General features: G+C 40.9%; 1 protein-coding gene across 2 annotated transcripts; it reads left to right on the forward strand.

Annotated features, from left to right (window-relative positions):
• The first annotated feature begins 1,802 nt into the window (after window positions 1–1,802).
• icmt (isoprenylcysteine carboxyl methyltransferase) lies at window positions 1,803–18,803 on the forward strand. Of its 2 annotated transcripts, XR_009921135.1 has the most exons (7): window positions 1,803–2,056; window positions 2,874–2,962; window positions 4,567–4,736; window positions 6,490–6,707; window positions 7,206–8,490; window positions 17,949–18,413; window positions 18,541–18,803. XR_009921135.1 is itself a non-coding variant. In XM_062391308.1 (5 exons), exons 1-5 carry the CDS (start codon window positions 1,838–1,840, stop codon window positions 7,383–7,385), a joined length of 876 nt encoding a protein of 291 aa, XP_062247292.1. In that variant the 5' UTR covers window positions 1,803–1,837; the 3' UTR covers window positions 7,386–9,816. The 2 variants fall into 2 exon arrangements, 1 of the variants encoding a protein (XP_062247292.1); XM_062391308.1 differs by lacking the exons at window positions 17,949–18,413; window positions 18,541–18,803 and having other exon boundaries at window positions 7,206–9,816.
• The last annotated feature ends 335 nt before the right edge of the window (window positions 18,804–19,138 follow it).

The following is a 19,138-nucleotide window of genomic DNA, read 5'->3' on the forward strand; positions in this document are numbered from 1 at the left end:
AATGTTGAAATGGTGAAGTATCAACCAGAAATCGATGGTGGGCTCATGTGGTCTTGGAATAATGAGAAACATTTGTTTCCCTCTCCATCTCAAGCCTGAAAAATTCAGAAGAGTTTTTTAAGTGCTAACGTCATCGCTTTTGAACCAATTAACATAATTTAACAATTGCTCAAAAATTGTAGCTTCTAATATCAACTTGCGAAATATGACTGATCATAAGAGCCCAATACAGATGTTTTAATGATCACATTTAAAAAGACATTTATAATATTAACAACAATGTAAGACAGAGCCAATCTAAATATCACATACATATGCAAAAATGCAACGAAAAAAAAAGTGAGAATAAATTTCCTTCAAAAACAAATTAAATACAATTAAAATGTCAAGCAAATTTAATTTGTCTTTCCATCTATGGGTCAATTGAGTGATACTTCAGTGATTTGTACTCCATGATTTGGGTGCTGCTTTTGACACAGCCTATCATTGCATTCTATTGGATAGACTGAGGAAATGGGTGGGAGTAACTGGTACTGCGGTGAATTGGATCAAATCCTATCCTTCAGACACAAAAGTCTGCGGCCTTCAAGTATGGGATAACTCAAGGGTTAATTTTGGGACCGAATAGGTAATACTATCCGGGGACATGATGATGGGCAGCATGTCAATAAACCTGTACAAATGGGGAATATTATGAGAATTCAATATTTGACTTGTCTTTATCTCATCATGCCTGGATTACTGCACCAGTCTTTTAACTTCCCTTGCTGGTGAATCTGTTGAGCTCCTTCAGACAGTTCCGAACCCAGCTGCCAGGTTCTTAACCAGAGTAAACCGGTTGGAACTCATCACTCGGGTTTTAGCCTCTTTACACTGGCTTCCAGTACATTTTGGAATATTGTTTAGAATAGGGGTTATTAATGGTCAGTCTTCAGATAATTGTAGATCTTGTATCCCCATTCAACCCTGCTCGCTCTTTGAGATCCTCTGTCAGGGGCATTTAATCTGTGGTCAGCTGAAGACTGAGGGGGACATCGGTTTCGACATATGACAGTTCTGAGGCTCTGTTCTTCTTCTTTGTTCGGTTTATTGGCGGGTGGCAACCAACATCATCAACGTGCATTACTGCCATCTACTGTGTCTTATGAGTGTTTCTTCGTTGAGGCCCTGGAGCACTGCCTGAGTTAATAAAGCAGGCTGAGTGACTTTCCTTTAAATCAAAACTTAACTTTATTTTATCATATTGCATCCCTCATTGCAACCTCATTCTAGTTTTTATTACTGTAATGGTAGGTCATGCTGACATTTTTGTGTTTAGTAATTTTGAAATGTATTGTTATGTTGAATGTGTTTTTACCTGTTTTCTTTATTTGTGAAGCACTTTGTAACTTTATGGAGAAGTGCTTTATAAATAAAATTATTATTATCATCATAGTTTTTATTGTTATCATTATTATTGTCATTGATATTATTATTACTATTATCGTTATTATTGTTGCCGTTATCATCATCACTAGTGTTTTATTATTATATTATTATCGTTATTATTATTAATATCATCGTCATTATCAACATCGTCATCAATATCATCATTATTGTATTCTAATTATTAACATCTTTAATATTGTTGTTATTATCATCATTATTCTTATCATTATTTTATCTTTATTATCGTTATTAAGGACAATAGAGAGAATATCACTTGTAAATCTTTATTATTACCGCCACTTTCTAGGAAGTGGGTCCTAGTACTTCCGAAGAGCTAGCGGGAAGTAGTGATGACGTCACCAAGTTTCCAGTCAAGTATCGCGATAGTTCATGCAGTTAAGGACTCAACATGGCAGGCAGTAAGTTGTCGCTGGAAGGCAGAGTGAGTGTGAGATGTTTTCTTTTAGGGCTCAGCGTGGTTATCATCCCCCTGATCAGGACGTGGTTCGGACATCTCGACTGGGTCTTCGATTATCTGACGGAGACTCCGGGGAAAATAGCAATTTGCCTCCATGTAGCAGTGATGAACGGCCTGCTGCTGGTCATACACAGTGGTCCTCTGTACAAGGTAAACTCCTCATGTCACTGAGGAAGACTCTTCACACCGCTTCGCACTTCCTACTAGCCAACATCTCGAAGTAACTCCGCCATTTAAAGAATTGTAGCTTTGCTAATGTTAGCTTGCTTAACTCACACTGACAGTTGGCTAATTGCAGCCACACGCTGACTAAAGCTGATTAACAGTGTGCTCTGAATAGATCCATAATCCACACGAAGCTGAGCTCCTCTCATACTCTAATCTACTGAATGTACAGGTGACAAGACTTTACCTCAGGAAACCACCTGAGACCTTAATTCACCCAGACTCTGGTGAAGGACAACCGGTACATGGTGGCTGTACTTTGACACTTCCTGTGCTGCTTGGTATGTGAAGGCGGTGGGAGAAGCCACAAAGCCTTCTTCCAGGCAGGTGTAAGGAGAAAATACGTTGATTGAAAGCTGCTGTTAATCTGGACGAGTAATCTTGATGTAGTTCGATTTTGATTTGTATAGCACAAAATCATAATATGCATTATCTCAAGGCACTTAACATAGCAGAGTTCCATCAATGAGCAGCACTTTGGTGACTGTGGAGAGAAAAACCTCCCTGTGGAACCAGAATCAATGTGGATAAACTTATGCCTCGACCGGTTGGACTGGGAGTAGATGGTGGGGGGAGGTGGGGAGGGGGTACCTGGAACAGTTGTGTACCATCATGTTTCAGCTCTGACAGACTAGATCTTATAATGAAAACAATGGGAGTGATAGTTCTGGAGGAAAAGAAGTAGTGTGGATGTGTCTGAGGCTGGCAGCTGTTTACCTGAAACATGTTTCACTGTCTGCAGGTGGCGGTTAGAGCCTGTTTCCTGGGGGTCACATTTGGCTGTGGCTTAATCATCAGCTGCTCTGAAACCACTTGGACACATTTTGGCTGGTATGTATGTATATATATATATATATATATATGTATGTATGGTATATATCATTTGTATCGTTGGGATGACAGTCTCGATGCTGCAATGTACAGATGTTCTTCTACTCTTTCATTTCTATTAAATCCATGGCTTCAGACTAACTTTGTACATCGGTTGCACTGGTGCCCCTAACCTTTTCATGTAGGACCTAAATGAAAATATATTTGCACCCAAAATCTGCCTTTTGGCACCACAATAATACAACTATTATACTTTCTCTGGACTTTTCCCATATACATTGGTAATTTTAGGGCTGGGTATCACCTCAGATTGCCCAAATTGATTGGATTCTGATTTACAAGGATTTGATTTCCAATTTTATTCAATATCTGTTCAGTTCAGGATTATATACAATACTATTTAGTGGCCATTTTAGCCATATTCAACATTTTTTCTTTGATGTACTTGTCGTAGAGCTTTCATCTGATCAACTTCAAATTCAGATGAGTGTCATCAAAACAAGATTAAGAAAAAAAGTGATTAAGGGATTTTTTTTCCGTCACACTGTGTGACCGTGGCGTCAAAGTTTTATTAAACGCCATCAAAACACGAGCATCTGTATCTCGAACATACATGGACCAACCGAGTCCAAACTAGACATGTAAGACAAGAGTCCCGGCCTGATGACATCTACACAGAAATCATGACTTGAAATCACAGCGCCCCCTGGTGGCTACAGGAAGTGACATGTTTTATATTTTGATGAACTGCTCCTGGCTGCTTTGCAATATACAGCTCAAATGACCTCAGTCAAGTCATTGGATCAAGGTCAGAATTGTGACATTTCCACAAACCATGTAAACATTGATGTCCAAACGAGGCGATGTTTTCATAAGTCCACTGTCCATTGTCCTATTACTACCACACTTCTGTCACATGATAATAGTACAAGCCTGAACAGCTCTATGTGTAAATATTTCCTCAGTGTCATAGCGCCACCTACTGATTTGCCAGGAAACAGGAAGTACTTTGTTAATCCACTCTGCCTTATCCAACCGGCTCCAAACTACTGACCTATAATCACAATACTGATCTGAACAGCTCCACATATAAATATTAGTTCAGGGTCATAGCGCCACCTACTAATCAGTGTGAAAATTACGTTGTGGTAAAATTGTCCAATTGACACAAAATTGCTCACGCTATATCAGAGCAGCTACTTGAACAGATCTACTGTATATGTCTGTGTGTAATAATAGTGATGGCGCCACCTACTGGCAAACCTACTGCCGCAGAGCGCAAAATGGATGCAACGCGGAGACATGCGCTTGGTCATCGATCGCTCTCTCCACCGACCGCAACAGGCTTCAACTCGGGGTGCTCTGCCCCGCCAGTGCTACAACGTAGCCCTAGTTTTGTATTGTATTGTTGTGTGTGGCAGATGAGCTCACAAAAAAATGTTGGTTTAAATGTGTGTCTTGTAAACTCTTGAGCGGATCAAACAAACCTTTTTGCTCAGGTCAGAAGAGATGAGTGTTGAAGCAGGCCATCTGGCCTATCATGACAGCAGGATGTTTCAGTAGTGATGCAGCTAAACATGTGCTTTAACGGTCGCTCTGTGTAGGTACCTGTGCTCCCTGTCATTCTTCCATTACTCTGAGTACCTGGTGACGGCCATCATCAACCCTCGCAGCCTGTCGCTGGACTCCTTCCTCCTCAACCACAGCGTGGAGTACACCCTGGCTGCCATCTCGTCATGGGTGGAGTTCACTGTGGAGAAGCTGACAGTTCCAGGTTGGTGTGGCATCAGTCTCATTGTCACTGCTCTCCGTCCACTCAGAACTATTGGGTGTATTTTGTATTATATCAGTGTGATCTCAACTCAGGACAATCTGTAGACTGGATGTACAGAGCATGAAGAAATAAACAGTATAATATTTCTGAATCTCCCGAATATGCCCCAGCAGATATAGGCAATCCAACACTCAATCAATCGAATTTTATTTGTATTGGCCAAATCCACAAATCACAATTTGTCTCATAGGTCTTTAACAAGGTGTGACATCCTATGTCCTTAACCCTCAACAAGAGTAAGGAGAAACTACGAAAAAAACTTTTAACAGGGTAAAAAGAAGGTAGAAGCCTCAGAGAGAGCCAAATGTGAGGGATCCCTCTCCCAGGACGGACATAAATGCAATAGATGGAGAACATCATCAAGATAAGAGTATTTGATGCATTGATTAGAATAAACACTTTATAGCATAATGGAAGGTCAATGAATTGATTGATTATTGTCAGTAATGGTAGAGTATCTGAGGAGACATATTGCATATTGTCTAAAAAGAGTGCAGAGCCTGTCGCAATTTAGGAATCTTTCTTGTGTGAATTGGATTGAACTGAACTTAGTTGGGCAGACTGTAATAGATTTACAGAATATACGGTTTGAACTCTGGACATTCACACGATGGGAGACACACACACACGCAGCCTCACCTCTTTCCTATTCTTTTGTTATTTTCGTTTTCGTAGTTAAGATAAGATACATTTATTAATCCCACACACATGCACAGACAGGCTCATGCAAATGGGGGGAATTTGGCCTCTGCTTTCGACCCATCCGGTGAACACAGCAGGACACACAGAGCAGATGTTGGGGATGTAAGGTGCCTTGCTCAGGGGCACTTAGACAGTGGGTTAGGGAGAGTCCTCTTGGATGTTTTTGGACAGAATCCAGGTATTGGCCTACCAGGTATGTTTTTTGGGTGGTCACTCCGTGGAGTCGAACCACAGACCATCCAGTCTGATTTTCTGCCCATAGTCCAATTTTTCTGCCACTAGTCGACCGACTCTCCAATTTTTATGTGTAGTCAAGTCCAACAGGGTTCTTCTCTTTAGAATTGTTCCCCCTGCTTTATCTTAATCACCCTCTACATCCCCCCTCAAAGAAAACACAAAAGAACCACACACAAATACAAGGTATTAACCAAACTGTGGATTTGGAGTATCGTTACAGCCCTAATCCATAGTATTTCACAGTGGAAACTTCCTCATCAACAATCCTGCTAAGTTGATTGTGCGAGCGGTTGTTGACAGATGGAGATCCCTCCATTATGTCCTGACATTGTTGTGGTTGATTGCTTATGTGGCCTGAACTCAGCATTAGCTGTGTTTATGGAACCCTTACTGTACAAAAAAGATTCAATTTTTTAAGTTCTAGATAAATGACTCAAAGTTTTAGATATGAAATATGTTTCATAGGAGAATGTAGAAAGTTCATAAACCTAAAACCTCTAGCTACAAGGTGCAATGGAGATTATCAACAAGATATAGATTTTTATCGGACACACTGGTGTAAGAGCAAAATGTCTTAATTACAAGCACAAATATCAACCTGATCAGCTCCCACAGATCCTCTGTAGTTCACTCCAAGTGCTGCAGATGAGAGTGAAGGATTTCATGCACCCAGACAGAAGCAGATGTCCATCACAGACATCTACATGACCTCCACACGGCGATGACGTGTTCTCTCCTGTCCCCACTCTCACAGAGCTGAAGCAGCTGAGCTGGCTGAGCATTGTGGGTCTTCTCATGGTGCTGTGTGGCGAGTGCCTGCGGAAGTCGGCCATGTTGACGGCTGGCTCGAACTTCAACCATATTGTCCAGAATGAGAAGGCTCAGAGTCATGTGCTGGTCACTGACGGGGTGTACGCCTACTTCAGACACCCCTCCTATGTGGGCTGGTTTTACTGGAGCATAGGAACACAGGTGAGCTGCTACAGCACACGTCATTCTCTCTTCTAATGCGGCCAAACCCAAGCACAATGTTAAATACAGTCTTTTTTTTTTAGTGACATTCCACTATTTTTTCATTTTGTCCGTCAAATAATGATGGTTTGAAATAATATTTATTACTGTTGTCTGTGCTTGATCTATCGTTGAACATCTTCCACATTTCACAGTTCCTCCAATGCTTCCTCTAATAAGGAATTTAGTCATATTATCTAAAATGGGACGTTTTTGGCATTTGAACCATGTCTTGTTGGAATAACAGACATTTTGGGTTATAATATACTGGAGTGCAGGATTTTAAATCAGCATCAGACTGACTGTGTGTATCATCCTCATATTTCATGAAAAACAATACAACCCATGTGATTGGGGAACAGAACAACTTACAATAACAGACAAATGAGACAATACTGACTTGTTGACATTTCCTGTGTGTTCTACTTTGTGGACTGACAACACCGCTAACTGTTGCAGGTCTTGCTGTGCAACCCATTGTGTATACTGGCTTACACGATAGCCAGTTGGCGGTTCTTTCGGGAGCGGATTGAGGAGGAGGAGCTCTCTCTTATCCACTTCTTTGCAGAGGACTATGTGAAGTACAAGAAGAAGGTTCCCACTGGGCTGCCCTTCATCTCAGGCATCCGTGTCAACTAGTCCCATCAGCTGGATCCTGCACATAACAGACTTACAACACTAAACCAGGTCAGACCTGGTGGGTGTGCGGTGTCTGCCGTGCCAGCTGCTCTCCAGAGGGCAACCCTGCAGCTGGCTGAGAGCCTGTAGCTCACAGACAAAGACTGAGCGCTGGGAGGACGGTGGGCAGCTGGGCTGCTGTTTATCTTCCAACCTCAAAAATCCAATTAAAGACCAGAGAACCTCCGCTGTACTAGATATATTCCAATAACATTCACTCTATCTGTTTGAATTGTGTTTCTGTTTGCATGCTTTACACATGCCTAGTGTTTTCACTGATGAGCTGAAGAATGATACCTGCACTGGGCCTTAGGTATCGTACTCGAGCAGAGTGTGAAATTATCATGCTCTGAAGTTTAAATGGGAAATGTTTCACAAGAAATTAGGTTCAATAGATATATTATAGAGTCAATGAGTTCACATAGTTGATAGCACTATCAGTAGTTAAATCAAAAATGCACTCTCCCTAATTGGCTACAGTGGAAACAGCTTATAGTGTTTACATTTGTCCCGGGCATAGGGGCAGTTGATCGGTATACCCGTGATTAATATAAGTGGTACAACTGTATTTCCATTTCAAAACAAACAAAGGCTTTAAGGAAAACTTTGCAGCCACATACTGTATTAGAGCTCTTTGTAGGTCTTCTCACTATCTTGTTATCAAGACTCATCTCTGGACATGGTTACCTCGGGTCAAAGGTTGTTGAGTCTTATTTGGTCTGCAAAGAATCAAAAGTGTTGCTGCAGGTCTCAGGTCTGTATGTTTCATTTGAAATAGGCTGATGAAGACGTGTTTGTACGCTTGGGGAAATTGTGGGTTGCTCTTCTTTTATTTCTTTTAAACATTTACAAGTCATGGGATTTTTCGATTGGACTTTGGCAGTTTGCGTGGGGATGCAGACCTGAGATGCCTGATAACACTTCTCATCTGGACTCCGAACAGATGGTTGCTGTCGTCTTTCAGTCAACCATATCACAATATCGAAGGAACGTACTTCCAACTTACCACTTAAAATTGTGTATGCTGCAGTTGCATGAGGGCTGGTTGATAAGTTCATGGTGTAAGGTAGGAGCAGACCTATCAGAAATCCTAACGCATTTTTATCGCAACATAAATCACCTCATACATTTGCACTCCAAGTTCAGTTGCTGTGAATCCCTAATTTGTAGAACCCAGCATTTTGGGAGCCACCTTTGAGTTCATCAGTGTACTTCTTAACCAGGCAGTAATAAGCAGGCACCCTCCCTTAGTGTCACCATCTTGTGAACCTCATTGACGATGAGTCCTTAAAAATAGCCTCTGTGGCTTATCACTAGCCCTATTTTCTCTGGAGGAGGTGCCTGTGCGAACACAAATGTCAGAGTGAAACGCTCCGAAGTTTTCGGCAGACTTTCTCTGCTTGGCCACTGTAAAAAAATTGTAGAACTCGATGTGTGATCCCCCACAGCAAGTGAGTGGGGGGTTGATGCTACTAACATCCAACAGATTCAAAAATTAAGAAAACAAATATCTACTGTTGAAAAAGCAGTGATGCACACATTGACGACACCAACGAAGATCTCAAGAGAGTTTGTGGTGATAAGAGCAGACACTGGTTTCTGTGTTTTGTAAAGAAAATCCTATGGACTCTGCAGCAGAGTTAAAACAACCCCTCCTGTCTCTGTCTGCTACACCCGGCTGCTCCAGCTATCGTCTGAATAATATGTAGGATCTGTTGCTGATGTGAATGTGTCTGTGCAAAGAACCTCCCGCTGTGTTGCGCAAGTGTGAAAGGCAAACACTGGATAAACTCTGTAGCCACTCCTCGGCTACAGGTTACTCACAGAGTTGGAAGTGCACTTGAGTTGTTTAACTCATCTTCTCCTACTTAAGTCCACAAACTTCTGAATCAGCCCTCTTAACATGATCGTTACTATCACTTCACTGTCTGTGCAAGCTATAGAGTCTGCTAATTGTTACTTTAAACACTCAGGACTAGCTTGATACAAGAAGACCCGAGAAACATTCAACCAATATTAACCAGTGGCACAATCTACTGAATGTTGGGTTTGTTTAGTGCAGTCAGAGGCTGCATGTTCTTGTGGGTTGTGTGTGTGTGTGTAGTCTGATTTTAAAGTGACACTTGTAGCATTTGTGTGAAGTGCTCTGTTTATGTTTAGACTATGAGATGACTGTATGAGGTGTTCAGATCATGAGCTGATCGCAGCATGGAACCTGATTGGTTTCCGGGTGTGTTGCACTCTCACTGTATATCGTCCATTTATCGTAGGCCAGTATTAAGCAGTTTGTTACTCTCACTGAAAACTGTTGGTGGATAACCGTGCATTTATTCACAAAGCAGATTTTCTCAACACCAATTGTGTGGATTAAAATCTAGGCAGTTATTATTAAGGCTCTGTTATTATTATTCTCATTGTTCAGAACATATCACAGTGGACTTAGAGTGATGGGTGTGAACTGATAACATAACATGAATTTACAGTACCTATATAATGTTATCTGCGAGCAATGCATCTGAGATAAAGGATTATTAAAAGTATTAGTGGCGGGAGACAGGGAGCCCATCTACTAAAACTGCATTTAAATAGGGCTGTAAATATTACTACTTGGTAATCTTAAGAAATTACCGGGTATGTAACCATGGCCTCCTCAGACCTTGAATCCTTTCATCAAAACTATAATAAGGTGGTGGCAAAGTGAGCACACCCTTAAATTTATACTTTGTTGAAACACCTTTTGAGTTTATGACAGTATTTTGTCTATTTGGGTAGGATTCTATCAGCATGGCACATCTTGACTTAGCCGTCGTCGTTCCTTGCAAAAGAGCTCCAAATCTGTCAGATCTGGCATCTCCTCTGCACAGCCCTCTTTGGGTCCTTTCCAAAACGTTCATCTTCTTCTGGTGACACCATTGTTTTGTTGATTTGAGGTTGTGCTGTGGGTCGTTGTCGTGCTGAAAGGTGTAATTGCTATTCATCTTCAGCTTTATAGCGGAGGCCCCTCAATTTTTGTGCAAAAAGGACTGGTATTTGGAACTGTTTATAATTCCCTCCACTTTGACCAAAGCCCCAGTTCCAGCTGAAGAAAAACTGCCCCAAAGCATGATGGGAAGACCTGAGTCTTATCAGACCATTACAAATTTCCCTAATCTCTTTCTTCTTGTATTTTCATTCATTTTTAAGGGACTTTCCAGTTCTTGGTAGTGTTACTGTTGTGCCATATTTTCTCGACTTGTCGATGACTGTCTTCACTGTGTTCCTGGTATATCTAATGCCTTGGAAATTCTTTTGTGCCCTTCTCCTGACTGATACCTTTCAACAATGGCTTCCCCTCGAAACTTTGTAAGCTCTTTGTGGATCATGGCCCTGGACCAAGTGCATGTCAGAAAAATCCATCTAGAACAGCTGAACTTTATCTGGGGTTGATCAGAGTCACTTTACATGATGGCAGGTCTGTTCTGACTGCTATTTAACATGACTGAACACAGCCACATCCCCAATTATAAGGGTGTGTGCATACTTATGAAACCACATTATTATAGTGTTTTTTTTATTTGTTTTTTCACACATGAAATATATATTTTTTTTTTTTTCAATTGACTCGTACAGGTTATAGGTCACATTTTAAAGTGAAAAAGTTCAAACATGATTTAACTTCCATTTTTTAACCTCACAACAACCTGCCATTTAGACTTTATATCCACTTTAAAGTTGTATTTTATTGACCAACCTCTGATGCTGTAAAATTGTTAGTCCGTCTGTTTTTTCCTGCTTTTCCTGCTAATCAATCTTTCCCTCATTCCTACTTGAACTGTGCGCAGGCTTTACCTTTCTAAAGCCCTTTGTGATATCTGCAGTGAAAGGTTCAGCATCAGTGTTCCAAACATCAGTGGAAGAGTAATCAGTATAATGTGTCCCTAACCCTAACACGATACAGACAGTGTCTGGAGGCATTACGTTTTCAGCTTCCGTCCGGCTGTCAGTCCCATTCTCATTAATGCGATTTCTCAAGAATGCCTCAAGGGATTTTTTTGTTCAAATTTGATACAAATATTCACATGATCTCAAGAATTAATTGTAAGGAATATCAAATATCAATCAATCAATCAATCAAATTTTATTTGTATAGCCCATATTCACAAATTACAATTCATCTCATAGGGCTTTAACAGGGTGTGACATCCTCTGTCCTTAACCCTCAGCAAGAGTAAGGAAAAACTACAAAAAACCCTTTTAACAGGGTAAAAATATGTAGAAACCTCAGAGAGAGCCACATGTGAGGGATCCCTCTCCCAGGACGGACAGAAGTGCAATAGATGCCACGTGCAGGAGAACATCATCAATAATCAAAGTCTCTAGCAGCAATGATGAAGCACAGTCCATGCTCAGCAACCATCTAGACCACGATCCACCATCCAGACCAGACGCCACTTCAGTCCTCAGTCACCGTCAACCGCCGCCCACCAGGAGGACCCATCACAAGCCACCACCGCGGTCCTGGTCCACCGCCCGTGCCCAATGCCAACGCGACACAGGGTCCGCCACCAGCACCACGATCAGCCCACATGACTCAGAATCCGCCACACTGGATCCAACACCGCGACCCCCGGTGCGCGATCCACAAACCGTAATCCATGGTGCGGCCACAGAGGCCCTGGATCTGCGGGTGATAAAGCAAAGGGATTCCGGGGAAGGGGGATAGGGATGGAGAAGAGGAAGGAGAAGCTGGAAAGAGAAGCTCCGTGTGTCATGTGTCATAAAATAGAACAAGTAACGTTCTGGCGCACTAATTAGCTCTAACTATAAGCTTTATCAAAAAGGAAGGTTTTGAGCCTACTTTTAAACGAACAGATGGTGACTGCCTCCCGAACTGAAAGTGGTAGATTATTCCACAGCCGAGGGGCTTGATGGCTAAAAGCTCTGGCTCCTACTCTACTTTTAGAGAATTTAGGGACGACAAGTAGGCTTGAATTCTGGGAGCGGAGTGCTCTAGTGGGTTTATAAGGTATTAACAGCTCTTTAAGGTATAAAGGCGCTATATTATTAAGGGCCTTGAAGGTGAGGAGGAGAATTTTAAATTCTATTCTAGATTTAACTGGAAGCCAGTGTAGCGATGCTAATATTGGAGAAATGTGCTCTCTTCTCTTTGTTCTCGTCAGGACACGTGCTGCAGCATTTTGGACAAGCTGTAGAGTCTTTAACGACTTCCTGCTGGAGCCTGATAATAATGAATTACAATAGTCCAGTCTCGATGTAACAAAGGCGTGGACTAGTTTTTCTGCATCTTTTTGTGAAAGGACATGTCTAATTTTTGAAATATTACGCAAGTGGAAAAAAGCGGTCCTCGAAATTTGTTTTAAGTGACTATTAAAGGATATATCAGGATCGAAGATCACTCCCAAGTTCCTGACTGTTTCATTGGAAGCAAGGGCAATGTCGTCTAGCGCAGCTATATCATTAGATAATGCATCTCTAAGGTGTTTGGGGCCAAGTATTATAACCTCTGTTTTGTCTGAGTTTAATAAGAGAAAATTGCGGGTCATCCAGGTTTTTATGTCCTTGAGACGTGTTCGAAGTTTAGTTAATTGGTTACTTTGTTCAGGTTTTATTGACAAATATAACTGGGTGTCATCCGCATAGCAGTGGAAATTTACCGAGTGTGTCCTGATAATGTTTCCTAGTGGAAGCATATATAATGAGAATAAAATTGGGCCGAGCACAGAGCCCTGTGGAACACCATGATTAACTTTGGTGCGCACAGATGACTCATCATTAATTTGCACAAATTGGGAGCGATCAGAAAAATACGATTTAAACCAGTTAAGGGCGGTTCCATTAATGTTAATTAACTGTTTTAGTCTTTGTAATAAAATTTGATGGTCAATTGTGTCGAATGCTGCACTGAGATCTAACAGAACGAGGACAGACACAAGTCCCTGATCTGAGGCTATTAAAAGGTCATTAGTGACTTTTGCCAAGGCTGTCTCTGTACTGTGATTGGCTCTAAACCCCGATTGAAAGTCTTCATATATATTATTTTCCTGGAGAAACTCACACAGCTGATTGGCTACCACTTTTTCTAAGATTTTAGAAATGAAGGAGAGGTTAGATATTGGTCTGTAATTGGCTAAAACCTCTGGGTCTAGGGTGGGTTTTTTGAGTAGGGGTTTGATGACAGCTATTTTAAAAGACTGTGGTACATAACCTAATGATAATGACAGATTGATAATGTTAAGTAACGAACTATCAATTAGGGGCAGAATGTCTTTAAGTAATTTGGTAGGAATGGGATCTAAGATACAGGTTGTTGGTTTAGAACCTGAGATTAATTTGGTAAACTGATCACGGGTGATCAGAGAGAAGCTGTCTAAGTAATGGGTAGGATTCTCAGCCGTTTCTGAGATCTTTGTTGTTGGGAGGATATTAGTGCCAATTGAGGGCAGGAGATGGTTGATTTTATTTCTAATAGTTTGAATTTTATCATTAAAAAAGGTCATAAAGATATTGCTATTTAGGGATGGAGGAATACTGGGTTCGGTGGAGGTGTGACTCTCTGTCAGCCTGGCTACAGTGCTGAAGAGAAACCTGGGGTTATTTTTATTCTCTTCTATTAGTTTTGAATAGTAGGCGGCTCTTGCTTTGTGGAGAGCCTTTTTATATTCTTTAACACTATTCTTCCAGTCTATGAGGTTTTCAACATTGTTGCTGGAGCGCCACTTCCTTTCTAGTTTTCTTGATAATTGTTTTAACTCATTTGTCTGGGAATTATACCACGGAGCTAATTTACTATGTTTGACATTTTTCTTTTTTAGAGGCGCTATTGAGTCTAATGTTAATCGTAATGAGTCTGCAGAGCTATCGACGAGGTGGTCGATCTCAATGGAGCTCAGGGTTTTAAAGAATTTGTTGTTTATATCTACTGCTAATACGGGTTTAAATGTAATTGGGATTATTTCCTTAAATTTAGCTACAGCACTATCAGGTAGACATCTAGAAAATGAATTTTTTATTAGTGGCATATATTCAGTTATTGAAAAATCAAAGGTTATTAAATTATGGTCTGATAGAACTGGATTGCGCGGAAGTACTGTTAAATTTTCAATTGCGACACCGTACGATAATACAAGGTCAAGTGTGTGGTTACCACAATGAGTAGGTTTGTGCACACACTGACTGAAACCAATAGAGTCTAGTATTGAAATAAATGCTACGCTAAGGCAATCTTTATTATTATCAACATGAATATTAAATTCACCAACAATAATAATTTTATCGGTCTTTAGGACTAAGTTTGATAAAAACTCAGGGAATTCCTTTAAAAATTCAGTATAAGCCCTGGGAGCACGGTAAACTACGGCAAATATGATTGGCTGTTGGTGGTTCCTGGATTGGCGTGGAAGACTAAGAACCAGACATTCAAATGACTTGTAGCTGAGTTTAGGTTTAGGATTAATTGATAGACTGGAGTTAAAAATAGCAGCAACTCCACCTCCTCGCCCAATTTCTCTAGGAACCTGTGAGTTGATATGACTGGGGGGAGTAGATTCATTTAGACTGACATAATCATCAGGATGCAGCCACGTCTCAGTGAGGGACAATAAATCTATGTTGTAATCAGAGACTATTTCATTAACTAAAAGAGCATTTTTTTCCAGTGATCTAATGTTTAAAAGACCACATTTAAAAGTCTGGGTTTCCTGTATTGTTTCAGAGGTTGTTTTAATTTGTATTAAATTTTTGTGTGGAGTTCTCGCTCTATTATTGTTTAATTTCAATAATTTAATCGGACAGTGAACAGACACAATCTCTATGGGGTTTTGTGACTGATCCAGAGGGAGCGCAGAGAAGTGTTTAGCACTGCAGCTCTGCTTCCTGGTCCCAACTATAGGTTGTCATGTTATAGACTTAGTAATATTCCTAGATAAGAGAGCTGCTCCATCCCAAGTGGGATGAACGCCGTCTCTCCTAACAAGACCAGGTTTTCTCAAAAAAGTTAGCCAATTATCTATAAAGCCCACGCCGTTTACAGGACACCACCTCGACAGCCAGCGGTTAAAAGACAAGATGCGGCTAAATGTTAATGACATTTCTAAACTGTAGCTGAGGGGTAGAGTGGTCGTCCGCCAACCTGAAGGTCAGCAGTTCGATCCCCAGTCTGCATGCCGAAGTGTCCTTGGGCAAGATGCTGAAACCTGAATGGCCCCCACAGAATAACAAAGTGCTGCGAATAGATGCACTGTATGAATGTGTGTGTGAATGGTTGAATGTAAAACTGTACTGTAAAGCTCTTTGAGTGGTCATCAAGACTAGAAAAGCACTATATAAATACAAAATGTGATCAAATGAAAAAAATTTAAACAAAAAATAAATATCACATTATGAGAAAGCAGAGCCATGCACATATAAGATGCCAACAAAGATGTCCATATCATGCCTCAGGCCTTGGCGGATCAGGCTCTGGTCCTTACCCGCATGCAATGAATGAACAATTATAATTGCAGCAGGTTCAGGTCAGTCCCGGACCTGCTCTAACGCCGGGTTCACACCAGACGCGGAAGCGACGCCGATGCGAGGCGTGAGCGCTAATCCCTAGCGCGCCAGCGCTTGGCTGTTCACACCGGGCGCGGTAGCGACGCCGAAGCGCCGCTGTTGTCAGCCTGCAGTAAAAACGGCATTTAATAAATTTGTTCAAGCATATACTAACTTGTTGCTCCAAAATTAACTGCAACAGCGTCCCAACATGTGTTATTTTTAGTGTTGTCTTTATACAACATGTTCCGAGGATCATACAATTCACTGCACTTCTCCACAATTATTAATTTAATGTCATCCATGTTGAAGAACTTCTCAGCTGTTTGCTCCGTTAAATGTCGGGTGTCGAGGGTAAATTACGTATTCTCGTCTCAACCTATGTGGAGAATACGTAGCCCCCCTCTCTCTCTCTTTATCTTTATGTCTGCTTGTGTGGCTGTAGTGGATGGGCAGAGGGGGACATTTAATAATGTGGTCGGTAAAAGTGGTAAAATTAAAACTCCTGGACAACAGAAGGTGAAAACAAAGTATGGGATGCATATTTTATCTTTTATCTCATAAAAAATATGTCGTCAATATCGTTTAAAATCATTTTTCAGTGTGTTTCCTGTCGCGATACGCTCGCGTCAAGCGGAAAAAATAGACTCGACGCCGAAACGATCGCTTCACCGCGCTAGGCCGCCGCGGCACAACGCTACGCTTCAGCCTCAACATCCTGGGCTGAGCGATGAGGCCGATACGGAAGTGTAAAAAGCTGCAGTTCACTGGGTGGCCACTAGAGGCTGGCTCCAAGAAACAGAAAGTCCCATTGACTCCAATGTTAAAATGCCCAACTTTAGAGCAGAATTAAACCTGTTTACAGCATGGTTCAACCTTTGGTTTTAGTCTCAATCGCGAGGTTATTTATTCATGACAACTCTGAGGGGGTAAATTTTTTTCTAACTCTCCCGTTTAAGCGATATTGAGGTTTAAAATTACGCATACTTAGGGGCGTGGTCTATTGATTGACACCTGGGCACAGGCTCCGATGCGGGCACAGCTTGTCACTTGCCGCTCGTTAGCTCCCCTCAAGCCACCTGCAAGCTGCTCGGTCCACTCGTAGATTCATGTCGGCGGATCCCCGTCGATTCACTCGACACAAACCATGGCTGGCTGTGCAGTTCATTGAACTAACAGACCGTCTCGCAGCTCTGTTGTCAAGTTCTTCCGGTGAATGAAAATCGATTTTTATTTAATTCATATATTAGAAGCGTAGCAATGATTAGCAGGTAGTGTTGCTCACGATGCATGGCTTGTTAGCTTATGTCGAGATTAAGCTAATGTTGTTTAAGCTTGTGTTTACCGCATAGCCTGTAGGTTCCTCTCTGAGCAGCACAGCCCGATGCGGTCCTCATGCTACATTATGGAGCGTGAATGCTAGTCACAGTAAACCGGTGCGCACTTTAGACATAGTGGAGAAGTGTTTCAATGTAGACATGGGGCTAATTAGGTACAGCGATCAATGTTGGTGCGTCATATAAAACTACTGCGCACATATGTAAGCCTGGTCACAGGAATGAAAGCTTAAATGATGTTATATTATCTCTTTGGCATGAGTTTTATTATCGAGACTAACCCTATTTGTTAATGTTAAGGCTATATACATCTGGCAAGGGTAGTTGATAATAATAATAGTTATTATATTTATATATATTTGTTTCACTAGATGTCATCTGTGGTTACAGTGAATACTAAGTTTGTGTTCCATAATTGTTCACTTTCAAACTCTATTAAACGTATCTCCCTTGTTTGTTAGAAACGTGAACATGGCATGAAATAGTAACTATATGAATATGAAATGACACAAAGAGGCAATGCAACAGATGGATTATGTGAACTGGGATATCTAAAAAGATATCAAAAAGTTATTGACATTTTATTGTTTGCATATACATAAGTATGAAGATGGTAACCTGACAGATATAGTTTTTTACGTATTTTTTATTCATTTAGTTTTCCTCTAGGTGATCCTGAGAGGCTAGACCTGTGGGTGATCAACATGAAGAGACAGAACTGGATTCCGAGCCTCTGCAGTCAACACTTGAGAGACAACACTTGAGCAATGACAAATGGGTACACAGAAATGTTTTAATAACTTCTGAGAAATAAAGCAACTTGATTGTTACATAGCAACTACAATTTTAGCATGAACTGTGTACTGTACATTTCTACTCTATTTACAATGAATTTTGTAAAATCAGCGTATCACATACCGGTGTGTTTTCGAGTTTTCCTCCAGGTGACTCAGCCAGCCTGCACCAGTGGATGTCCAACATGAGGAGACAGAACAGGACTCCAACAAGACTGAACACTAAGTTTCATCACCTATGGACTGACTCCAGGAGCAGACCTGTTTTCATACCTTACAAACAATCAAAGCAAAGATAATGTGGAAGAACTCCATACTGCATTGTCTTGGTAGTGCACTGTTTAATTCAAATACAGAGTTGAATATCCACAGAATTTTTTGGACAGAAACTTTGTTCATAAGTAATACTTCCTATACAATAATGCCATTCTTGTATGTCTCCTGTCATTTTATTAGGGACGGACGAGCCTGAAGGACTCAGCTGTGCTGACGGTGTTCTGTCTCTTATGGGGAATTAGAAAAATAAAGCACTGGGTTTTTATCTAAAGTGTATCAAATCAGATTGTAAAAGATAATAATTTTTTTAACCAACCATAATGAATATTAGGGTTTGTACCCTCATAGTTGAACCACATATTGTAAGTAAGTTTGGATCAAAGTGTCAGCCAAATGAAATGTAATGTACTGACAGAAATAAAACATAGTACAAATAGAAAAAATGTATTTCTACCTCATCTGTAATATTCAAGGTGATAATCTCCCACAGAGTTGTTGAAAACAGTCCACATAATGTCTCTCCACTTCCCTCTGTGGAAAAATAATTATATAATTAATGAGAACTGTTTACAACACTGGTGTGTGGAGATTATTATCTAATAATCTAATCTCTCCAATTCACGCTAAAATTCCATAAAAGGCTAAATAAACGAGGTGGGAATGGAGGATATACCAGCCTGTATCAGCACATTTGTGAAACAGTTACTATCACATGCAGCTTACACATGTAGTGTATTGATATTAACTTATTAAAATCAAGTCACAACTAAACACACAA

Source organism: Platichthys flesus, chromosome 7, assembly GCF_949316205.1.
Source record: "Platichthys flesus chromosome 7, fPlaFle2.1, whole genome shotgun sequence".
NCBI classification, from domain to species: domain Eukaryota; kingdom Metazoa; phylum Chordata; class Actinopteri; order Pleuronectiformes; family Pleuronectidae; genus Platichthys; species Platichthys flesus.

Coding starts and splice junctions, on each gene's coding strand:
- icmt (XM_062391308.1), top strand. CDS start 1,838: ATGGCAGGCAGTAAGTTGTCGCTGGAAGGCAGAGTGAGTGTGAGATGT. Junction 2,057..2,873: donor ACAGTGGTCCTCTGTACAAG/GTAAACTCCTCA, acceptor CACTGTCTGCAG/GTGGCGGTTAGAGCCTGTTT. Junction 4,737..6,489: donor GGAGAAGCTGACAGTTCCAG/GTTGGTGTGGCA, acceptor CCACTCTCACAG/AGCTGAAGCAGCTGAGCTGG.